The sequence below is a fragment of the Paramisgurnus dabryanus genome, chromosome 12, assembly GCF_030506205.2.
Source record: "Paramisgurnus dabryanus chromosome 12, PD_genome_1.1, whole genome shotgun sequence".
Taxonomy (NCBI): Eukaryota; Metazoa; Chordata; class Actinopteri; order Cypriniformes; family Cobitidae; genus Paramisgurnus; species Paramisgurnus dabryanus.
In genome coordinates this window covers 37,302,348-37,314,271 of record NC_133348.1, presented here as the reverse complement: position 1 = coordinate 37,314,271, position 11,924 = coordinate 37,302,348, and the positions used below count along the sequence as shown (strand labels likewise).

Sequence of the window (11,924 nt, the reverse complement as noted above, 5' to 3'; positions counted from 1 at the left end):
CGTAGTTCACTGACAAGCTAGCCCATATAGCATTCATTATCGCATAAATTTACATTAAAGTTTTATTGAAAATGAATGCATGATTTGTCATTTTCAGAGTTCACCAGACTTCTCTGTGTTATTTCCTGACCATGCCGAAAAGCTATTTGAAACTTGGGCATTGCATTTTCCAGACAGAATCCTGCACTTCCCAGCCAAGAACCAGGAGCATCAACAAATCACCTCCAGGTACACTTTGGAATACAATAGTTGTTTGCTGTGTATTATGACAATAAAGTTACTAATTTAACCTAAACATTTATCTCTACAGAACCCCATGATGATATTCCAACTCCTGTCTACAAAAGTGGGAAGAAAATCTCAAGTCTATGTAAGGAATGGAAGTATTGCACACTTTGCTTTGCAAGCAACCTAAAACATTTAATATTTTGTTTGTGAACTAGCAAGAAGACATGTTTACAAGTAGCCTACGAATAGAGTTAAAACTCGGACAAGAAAAATTGTCTTTCACTCGCACATTCAAAACATTAACTTTAGGGACAAACGTTAATGTCCAGCCCTGTATTCATTACATAATATATGCTAATAAAGTGTGGATATATTAAGTAATAAGGGCAAGTATGCAGGTTGTTGCAAAATCTAAAAAATTGGGCTTACTGCCAGGTAAAGTGACGTGGCAGAATCTGAAATTACTGTGAATCTGAGTTATTGGCAGAGGCGATTCTAGGGTTAGAGCTTTAGGGGTGCTGAGCACCCAATGAGCTCCGCTGCCACCACCCGCTCTTTTTTCCTACAGAAACCAATAATATGTCTATTGTTAAATAACTATCATTTTAACATTGGTTCTACTAACTCCAAAATAAAGATTTTTTTGGAGACCTTTCAGGCATGAAAATGGGTCAGGGGTGAAAAAGATGAGAAGAATATTACCCCTCTAGGGTCCGGGAGCATGCTCCCCCTTAGAATTTTTTTTAAAATAACATATTTTAAAGCATCAATCTGATGAGTTTTCAGATGCATTTTTTTGCCAACCTTTTTATTTCTAATTAATGGTGAGCTAGCACATTTTTGCCATTAATGCCATATTAAAGTCTCAGGACAAAAGGTGGGCTACAGCAGCAGTGTGGGTATGGTTTTATGTGAATATACAGTGTATCGTTTTAAGCCTTTATCAAAATGTCAAATCTCCTAATTTATAACTTTTATGCCTACAACATATGGTAGGTTTATTAATAGTTTGTTAATTTGCAGCTTTTCCTTTAACAGTCCTTTAATTGAACCAGTATATGTCTAAAACAAAACACTTTTGACTCCTGCACTAAGGGTTAAAAACGTTTTCCCCTTCATATTAGTCTACATGTGACAAACTAAAAAATATTTATTGTCTAGTTTGATAGTCAGACAGTTAGTGATTTGACACATAACTTACCGGTACTGGTGGTATACAGTGATATATGTAGTTTGTTTTCACTCTGTTCCAAACGCCATGTTTTCATGACGACTGACCAGAAAAGACGCAAGTGATGTCATGTTTACATAACTCCCGATTGTTAAAATGAGTCTCAAATTAACGATAAATCATATAATAAACTTTAACAACGGAGACACACGTATGCAACTTTCCCACTGAGACGCACAAAACTGCATGCGTCTTGCGGAAGAACATTGTAACCGGCCCTACTTCTCTCTGTTTAAGTCTATGGACAAGTCACCCAGGTACTGTACTACTCCGCAGCGCGCGGGTAGTGTACCCGCCGGACTAAAATAATCCGAAAATAAATACTTATTATACGTGTACCATGGTGATTCAGTATAAGACAAAAACACGGCTTGAAAGATTGATTCGTGATGTACTCGCTCATTATAAACATAACGTAAACATTTTGTAAGATTTGAACAAAAAAGTTGCATCACAACACTTTTAACTGATTCTATCTCTGCGTGTGTTTCGCGCTGAATGACGAGAAGTAGAAGAGGATGACACCATTTGCTAAGGGGGGAGGTTTTCATTTTCTACCTTATTATACATTTTAAACCACAAACTACGGAGTATGTTTTGGACATTATTTAACCTTGTCAAAGACGAACGAACATTTTAGAATAATTAAATTTCTTGCCCCAAGTTTTAGGGGTGCTGAGCTCCTTTTTAGGGGTGCTGAAGCACCCCTAAAAAGGGGCTAGCCTCGCCCATGGTTATTGGCATGAACAAAGAGTATATTGTAAGGTTATTGAAATAAAACAGAAATTTAAACTAGATACTACATTTGTGTGTATGAAATATGAATTGTTTGGTTTTGTATAATAATGCTGCATCATGCATTTAGAGTCGTTGCCCGCATTCTAACAAGTGTTTCGTCTGTTTTCAACAGGTTGGGACCAACATGGTTGCATTCTTCTGAGAGGCGGATGTTTCAAAACCATTCCCATTTGTCCTTGGATTGGAAGATGGCGATCTCTGCCATCAAGCCTTCGTTGTTTTTGACAGACAGTCACTCCAGCAATACACCCTCCTTGGTGATGTTGACATGTTTTAAACTTTTTTTATGTTTTGGACATTAATTTTACGAAGCAGTGTACATCAGTGTTGGTGTTTTTGAAGACTGTTGTTTACAAACTCCCAAGAACGGAATCACTTTCTATAAGAAGTCTGTGTAGTTATTTGTCATGCTAAGGTGATAACTCATGTTGATCAGACTGTTTGTGCAACTTTGTGTTGATCTTATGTGTTACATTAACCATTTCTTATTACACGGTTCTCTAAAATGCTAGATTCTGATTGGCCAGTCGTGACATTCTACTACTGCTCAAAACTAAAAACTCCAATGCTGCAAATCATTTTGACAGGTACAGTTTTATATTACACAAAAATTGAATATCAATGTCTATTAATTACATATCCGACATTAAATTTACAAATGATTAAATGTGTTCGTGACATTTGTCCTGAAGAAACTGTTGGGGCTTTTTTCTGTGATGACATGCTGCCAATACATTATCCCTTACTTGTACAACTTTTTACTTGATCTAAATGTGGTATATATATATATATTTATTTATTTATATATAATATATAAACGTATGTATGTTTATTAAAAAGTGAAAATGCTTAATGGAAATAATTAAATAACTAAATGGTTGAATGAAATGAGACATTTTAAATGTAAACTAATGTTTTGCTGTCTTATACAGAATAAAGAGATGTGATTTTAAGTAATTTTTATAGATTTATATTTCTGTATAATACAATTAATAAATAGTAAACTTTTATAATTTTCTGGATCGGTTATAATTTCTTATCAATAATAAATTACTCATAATAATAAAGAACCTTTAATGGTTCTAAATAGAACCATCTAACTTTGATTCAAAGAACCATTTGGGGTTCGTTTTAATGAACCCATTAAAGTGGTTCTATATTGAACCATATATGAAGCGGGTGAGAGAACCATTTCTGGTCCGATATAGAACCATTTTTTTAAAGAGTGCAGAGTGTTAATCAACTGAAAGATCTAAAACATTTTATAAAATATCCGAAAATGTGTTTGTCTGAAAAACGATGGACATATGCAACTCGGACAGCTTGGGGGTGAGTAAATCATGGGTTTAATATCATTTTTGGCCGAACTATCCCTTTAACACACACAGTTCATGGCTTCTCGGGTCCGTTCGGCAAAAACACATTAATTTTAAATAACCCGAGACCCGATTTTTATATCCGACCCGTGTCCGAGGCTTTTAGACCCGAACCTGATCAGATCTTGGGTCGGGTTTTCGGACCAGTGAAGACCTCTTCTTCACATAAGCCCAAACACGGGACTATGCTTACTGTGACGATCCGCTGGACCTAGCGCCCCCTCCTGGTTGGGAGGTTTTAGGTCCTAATACAAAAATCATCATTTTTAAAGTATTTGATCAGGTATAATATGGTCCAGTGGTATTATATGGTATTAAAATTTACCAGGGGCCGTGTGCGGCCCTCGAGCCGCTAGTTGCCAATCCCTGGTCTACAATTGGATACCTCTCCAGCTAGGACAGTTGTACAGCCCTTCCATCCTCCTCCTCACAAGTCGGCGGACCATGAAATACTGCAACTGCTATGTCCAGTTAGGGCTTTGCAGGGATACATTAATACTGTAGGTCTTCTTCATGAAGAAAATCAGACGAGTTACTGATTTGTTTTGGCTCTGCTAATAGAGGACGTCAAGTCGCTAAACAATCCATTAGGAAATGGATAATATAGGCTATTTCAATAACTTATAAGGTGTGCGGTATGCCTTTACCTCTGCTAGTTAGAGCACATTCAACCAGGAGTATGGCTTCATCTTAGGCCCTCTTGTTGGGGATATCTATAAAAGACATGTGTGATACAGCAGGGTGGTCTTCCCAATCTTTACTTGTACACAGGTTCTTATGTCCTGAATTGGTGCATGGTTCACTTTCACCATAGGACAGACACATTACATTATGGTGGGTATTGTCGTTTCCATAGTGTCATTTTATGATGCAGCATTGAAGTTCACTCGAAAGGGAACAACTTTGTTATGTATGTAACCTTGGTTCCATAAGAAAGGGAAAGAGGTGCTGTGTCTCTTTGCCATAACTCCATGTTCCTGTAGCTTGCTTCATGTTTTGACACTACTATGTTATGTTTTTTTCTTCCATTTTATACCTTCCAGTTCCAACTCAGAAGCAAAATGTTGTGCACCAGTTTGAGCTTGAACGTGCCCCTGCTGCACAGACTAATTAATGATATAAATAACCCTGCATTCCAACAGGCAGTTAAAGAGACAGACATGGTGCAACGTTTGTGCTTTATTAGATATAGAAAGCCAAATAAGAAAAAAGCAGTCATGCATTATTGTGTCAATTGACACAGGAACCCAGCTGATTACGAGAGAAAAAAGAAACTGAATCATGAGAGGACCTGAGGGAAGGATTTACAACACTGAGGAACAAAAGCGAAAACACAGCAGCACTTCAGAATTTAATTGGCCAACAAAACACATTAGTAGTTAAAAATATTTCCGTGCTTTCAAGATATTGTATAGATGGTTTCAGCAGTAATAACCAGGAGCGCATTAATGCATGGGCTTACATGAGCTGTAGCCCAGGGCCAGGGGCCTGCACTGGGGAGGGGTCTACTAAATGGACAGAAATAACAAAAAATATTTTGTTAAAAAAATTAGAAAAAACTAAAATAAAAATCTGCCTTCGGAGAAAGCATTCCAAGGCAGGAAGGAATCAAGGCACGTCCAAATCCAATGTTTGCTTTACTTCCTGACTACCTGAGATACCTTTATCGTTTGTCCCACAATTTTATGCATGTGTGCGCACTGCAAATGTGATTGGACGAGCATGGTCGAGTTCCCAAATATAATGGTACATGAATTATCATGAATTCATGTATAAATTCATGCATGAAATATGCATTCATTTATGCATTAATATCTCATGAATCATCAAGAACTAACACGAGTTCAACGTCTTTCATTCATGACTTCATGGATGAACAACACCTTAATTAAAACATTAACTAAGAGGAGTACATCATCATGAATTATGATTTATTACACATGATCATGAGGTTGTCTTTGTTCACAAAAAAATCGGTCTTCACCACCCATTGTGGATAAAGCTACAGTAGTGGTGGTACATAAATCATCATATATTCCACTATTAACTAAGCATTAACTATCAATGACTTCATCATGTGTGTGGCCCCTCAACTAAAGTGGTGACTTGGTGCTTTGAAACACTTATGAACAATGTGGCATAACTGGGAAATGACATCAATATGAAAGTGAAGGTTCAAGCCGTTACAAACAATGTACTATGGACACAAATGGACTTTGATCTTAACTTTTACTGCTTTATTCAGTATATATAAACAGTATAAACCAGTTGAATCAACAGCTGGAAAGAGCTGAGAAGGAAATTAGTACATACACCATGAACTTTATTTTAAGTGCCTGTATATCTCAAAACTTTTCAAAAACATAAAGCTGTTTTACAAAAAAGAAAAAAAAGAAAAAATATTTTACAAACAGGTTGATATTTTTTGGTAAAGAGTCACCTTTTAATGTACAGTATAAAGCTACTGATGTGGACCATGCTACTGATGTGGATGCATGACCATGTTTTTGAATGGTCATGCATCAATTTCTCAGTTGCCGCTGAGACAGGAGAAATACAGATTTCAGTGTTGCACTTCCTTCTTTCAATGATGTAAAAATCATCATTTTGCATCATTGAAAGAAGGAAGTGAAATATCTTTGTTGAGGGAGTGAGACTACAAACACCCCTTTTCTCGGTCAAATAGGCACCAAATTCTAAATGTATGTTACATTTCGACTACAAATATGACACACTTTCAATAAAGATTAATGTTTCTACGGGTGAAATGCTCCTTTAATGCTTAGTTAATGATGACCACTTTATTTGAATGCCCACAGAATTTGAATGTTCCCAGTTATGCCACATTGTTCATAAGTGTTTCAAAGCACCAAGTACCCACTTTAGTTGAGGGGCCACACACATGATGAAGTCATTGATAGTTAATGCTTAGTTAATAATGGAATATATGATGATTTATTTACCACCACTACTGTAGCTTTATCCACAATGGGTGGTGAAGACCGATTTTTTTGTGAACAAAGAAAACCTCATGATCATGTGTAATAAATCATAATTCATGATGATGTACTCCTCTTAGTTAATGTTTTAATTAAGGTGTTGTTCATCCATGAAGTCATGAATGAAAGACGTTGAACTCGTGTTAGTTCTTGATGATTCATGAGATATTAATGCATAAATGAATGCATATTTCATGCATGAATTTATACATGAATTCATGATAATTCATGTACCATTACCGTAAAGTGTTACCAAAATGGTGGCCATGAAAGGCTGGAGCACAAATTTATAGTAAATAATGTTATATTTTCACTTTTTACACCTTTTGATTGCAATTCTAGCGAGAAATTAGTATTGCAGTATTCAATATGGGATTAGTTATCACAAATGTGCTTTCTGTTTAAATGTAAAAAAAGAATTCCATTACGATGTCTATGAAGGCTGCCACCGAAATCATTGCCTCATGAGAGAGCAAGGCAACAAGCAGAATAGAAGCAGAATAGTGGGGCACAGAAAAGAAAAATGCACAAATTGATGGAACAGTGCAATCAGCAGCTTTTGAACATTTCAGGATATTTTAAGCCTGCAGATGGGTCTAATCAGCTTTTAGATGATGCTTTACAGAGTGACAACCAGCATGGATCTAAAACGTGGCCTGCAGACAATCAAGACAGTGGCAATAAAACAACAGAGCTTTTAGAACAACACACTGGGTGCTTCTCAATATGCTTCCTATTTTCCTAACTCCGACATCCTTTGACCCAAAAACCGATCAAGCTTTGCTATCTTGAAGGACATCCCAATTCTTTAATTGCATCACAAGGAGGTGAGGAACGAGCAGTTAGGAGGCTTCCTAAGGAGCCATGACAAGGATACACAATGCAGAAGTGTTTTTTCAATTAAACCTGATGCACATATAAATCTTCTCCCCCTTGACACATCACGTCTTAAAGTAAGTTTGATTTTTAATGCACTTGATAATTTGATAATAGAAAATTAACTTTATATAAAGAGTAAGAAATGAGGATAAGCCATTTTACTTCATGCTTCAACTTCTCCATCCTCTCGTCTTTTCTCAATTGCATTCTAAAAGGGTGGAGCTAAGATGTGAGGAAAGAAAGCGAGGAAAGAAAACCAGGATGCACAATATAGAATTGAGAGGCACCCTAAAAGTGAGCAAACATTTACACTCTTTATGGGCACTGATAATGTTGGTAGTTCAGCTGCGAATGTGCACATGAAAGATTTGAGTGAGTCTACCTCAACTAACCTGAACTGAAGTGTTACAAATGGTGGTACATTTTCAAACATAGACATTGTTCTCTGCTTATTTCTCACGCTACCTGTAACAAATGCCACCGGTGAGCGGCCATTTATAAAGATAGCCTTGGTAAAAAACAGGCTGCATTCTTTTATGAGCCAGAAGCGTCCCTGTCTTCTAACTTTAATGTGTCTAATAGTGAGGTGCAGGTCGTCTAGTAACCCGCGGGTTGGGTCGGGTAAAGAAATTGCAACTTTATCATAAAAAACAAAATAAAAACCATATATGTTGCATCAAATTCCCTATAGCCTATATAAATATTTGGGAATATATATATTTTTCATATTTTAATAGGTTCTTTGATAAGGTTAAATAACTAGGCCTACGTGTCAACGTAACTTGTGCAACATAACTTGCGCAACGTAGCTTGATATCAGAAATAAATGGACAGTTTAGGTATCTCAGGTAGTTTATCGAAATGCGCCCCTGGTAACAACATAACAAACAGCTGTCATGGCCTGAACTTAACTTCCAGTAGACTTCCACAAAAAAAATCAATAACAACTGAGTTCCTCTAGAGTAGATTATTTCAAGCAAAAAAAACAGATCCTTGAATTCTTTGAATCCATTTCATTAGATGCACACGAGTTGTCGAGATTACATGCCTAAACTGAACTTCCAGTCCGTATTTATTTATCGATATGGCTAGTAGCTAAACTGACCTCTCCTAAAGATAAGGAGAGACGATGAGCATGGATTACAATTGTGCAGTGTGGTTTGGCAGCCAGGCAAAATTTCAAGAACCTGTAGCTAGCATTATGTACATTATTTTACACAGTAATGTTAACTCAGTGTAATAGTTGACACGTGTTAGATATTATTTATGAACAACGGTAATTTACTTGTCATTTAGTTCCCTAGTTATCAGAAATAAACTACTGTAAAAGGTTTCTGTTGTTATTGATTCTGTGTGGAAGTCTACCAGAAGTTGCATTTAGTCCACAAAAGCTGATTGTTTATGTTGTTGCTGCTGAAACCATCTATAGAAATAGATTTGAAGTATCGCTTTGGTTGCAATCTGTTTTCTTGATGGACTGAGGATAATATAAATCCATGCAGAGTTTATTTTCAAAAATATCTTCAAAATGTCTTGCTCATCACAGCAAAAGAAATTGTCATAGATTTAACTATAATCTCAAATTGTAATCATGACAAATAATTTGAGGCATTTTATATGCATATTTTTATGCAGCGTGTCTAATTGTGCTGATTACCATATTTTTAGCAATATAAGTCATTTACAATTCTGTAGAATTGTGTTTATGACAATTCTGTTTCTCCCCACAATATTACACTTATTAAATTATTGATTACATAATGATTAATAAAGCTATTCATCAATTATATAAGAAAACATACCTTTGTCAAAATTAGCATTTCTTTTATATAGCATTTATACATATGTGCTGTTAATTCATATCACACTATTGTGAAGGTAGAAAGGTAAAACAAAATTTGGCCTGTTACACTTAAAACTAGAGATGTTTTTCAAAAACCTTAATCTTTATGGCCTTCAATTTATTTTACAAACCACACAAAACCATTGATTAACTTTTAAAATAAGCTATACAAATAGTACTGACTGTTAGAGATCCATACTAACTGTAAAAACATGACCAAATCATGTTTAATCTTTAGAAAACACTGTAACACTGTAAGAGCTACCACATCAAAAATACTTTAGATCCCATGATGCATTTGGGTGTAACTGTAGCTTCACATTCAAAACATACTCACAAGAGGGGGCAATCATGAACCTTTTTTTTTTTAGTTTAGTAATGTACCATAGAGCTGTGCCTTTGTGAGACTGTCCTTACGTGACAGTCCTAGTGTGCCAAATTTTTGGTACTGTTGTTGTGGAGGAGGTGGTGGGGTGGTTCCCTGAGGGGACACACTGCACCTCTCAGGTTGAAAATGCTGAAGGTCAGCAGCCATCTCCAGAGATCCATGATTTAGCGACTCATTTGAGCTGTTGGTACTTATGTCAACATACTCTGTTGTCTGGCCTCCAGCTGCCACTCCACCTTCCTTGGGGCTGTAGAGGCTGTGCTCGGACTCTTGGCTGTCCTCTTTTGAGCAGTACAAGTGAGGCTGACTTTGCTGTTGATGTAAACCTGGGCTGCACTCAGGGCTGGGGCTAGAGAAGGGGTCTAGGACCCCTGCCTGGTGGTATACATCAGTACCCTCTTGGAAGCTACTGTAGAGAGGACCAAGACGAATTTTGGCAGGCCTGACTGAAAAGTGCTGCTCAGAGAAGCTGTAGGGTGAGGCCCGACCAGGACTGCGGTATGTGTGAGCACTTAGGTCCTCGACACTTAGTTGCCGCCATCGACCAATCAGCTCCTCTTCCTCAGGAACAAAACCACTTCCACGGCGACTGTCACCATAAGTGATACTGGGTGAGGTTGAGGGTGGCAGGGGCTCAAAGGGTTCACTGTAACAGGAGGACATAGTTCTGCTGTAGATAGGTGAGCTACCATTCTTATGGTGGCTGGACTCAGGTGGTTGAAAAACATGGGCATTAGTAAAGGCGCTTGGACTTTCCCTCTCCCAAGATGAGTCGCTTTTGTGCTCATATTCCCCACCATCCCTCCAGTCCATGTAAAGGGGATGGTGACGTGGAGAAGATGCAGCACTACTAGGAGGATCCTGACCCTTATCCTCTGATCCTCCCCCACTAAAGCTGGAGTAAGAGCTAGAGCCACCTCCCAAAGAGGTGGCAAACTTTCGGAAATGGTCTTGTGAGAAGGTAGGCTGTAGGGACATGGAACCCTCTTCTGGGTTGCTGTCAGTGGAGTTCTGGGGTTTATAGACCTTCCACTGCCCATGGAGGTCCATGCTAGGTCTGCGCTCTCGCCTCCGTTCCTCAGGGCAATAAAGTGCTGTGTCACTGCTGTACAAGTCAGACTTGTATGTAGCTCGGAGACCAGGACGTTCAGTGCTACCTACAAGGTTGGTGCCCACAAGAAATCCCTGCCGTTTCTGGGGTTGTGGGCTAGGTGATCGAGAGGCTTGACTGCTGCAGACCTCGTCTGGTTTCTCTAGGACCTTGGCAATGACAGAGGCAGGCACTGTGTCAGCATATGGAGAGTGGCAAAGGGAAGAACTTTCCATGTGTATGCTTACACGTTCCTGAAACTCTGCAGGCAGCTGAGAAAAATGGGACAAAGAGAGAATAATGTTAAGGGTTTAGAAAACAATGCAATGTTCTGCATATATGGTTTTAAATATTTTAAGGCACAATATGTAATTTTGGCTGCTAGAGGTCGCAAAACAACAACAATGGCATAGCTTGATAATACTGTGAACAGTGGGGGCTGGTGATTTCTTTTTCGAGGGCGCACGATGCGAAGCTTGTCACAACATGTATGTAGTCTGTCATGTGTGTGGTTCGTCACAGTGCATCACGTGAACCATGTGCATTATGTGCCTTGTCAAAATAAGTGCCTGCTGCAGATGTTTCTATAGGGTTTATGATAAAAGTGACACTAGCGTTTGCCAAATACTCATTTAATCTTATGTGTAAAAAGAGTTTACTGTTAAGTTAGTGTTTTCAAGTATTTTGTGAATGTGCGGCTCTTTTATCATAAACCGTTTCAACGCGTGTGGAGCAGGCACTTATTTTGACAGGATGCACAATGCACATGGTTCACATGACGCGCCAATATTGTGGAATGACGAGCAACACACGACACTCCGAACACATATTTTGAATTCACGCCCCTCGGAAAAGGAGTCACCAGCCACCACTGACAGTGAAAGAGCTTGGAACAATGGGAGTTGTAGCCTTCACCTTTCCTATTGGTAAGTATCGTTCCGACAGGACTATGTTCATGGATGTAAAGTTTATAATGTTGAAATTTAGACCATTACATTATAATGTAAGCACACAGTGTAGCTTGACAGAATCAACAACAAAGTGGCATGTATTACTTTCACATACAGTGCTGCGCATATCAACTGGCTTATG

General features: G+C 38.0%; 1 protein-coding gene across 4 annotated transcripts in view; it reads right to left on the bottom strand.

The window, feature by feature from the left end:
* Positions 1 to 4,794: 4,794 nt before the first annotated feature.
* The window catches only part of LOC135745422 (brain-enriched guanylate kinase-associated protein), a 206,637-nt gene continuing 199,507 nt past the window's right edge, over positions 4,795 to 11,924 (bottom strand). For all 4 annotated transcript variants that reach the window (XM_065263717.2, XM_065263719.2, XM_065263721.2 and 1 more), the window contains one exon: positions 4,795 to 11,104. In XM_065263717.2, coding sequence (XP_065119789.1) covers positions 9,722 to 11,104 — 1,383 coding nt within the window. In that variant the 3' untranslated portion in view covers positions 4,795 to 9,721. The remainder of the gene's footprint in view (positions 11,105 to 11,924) is intronic.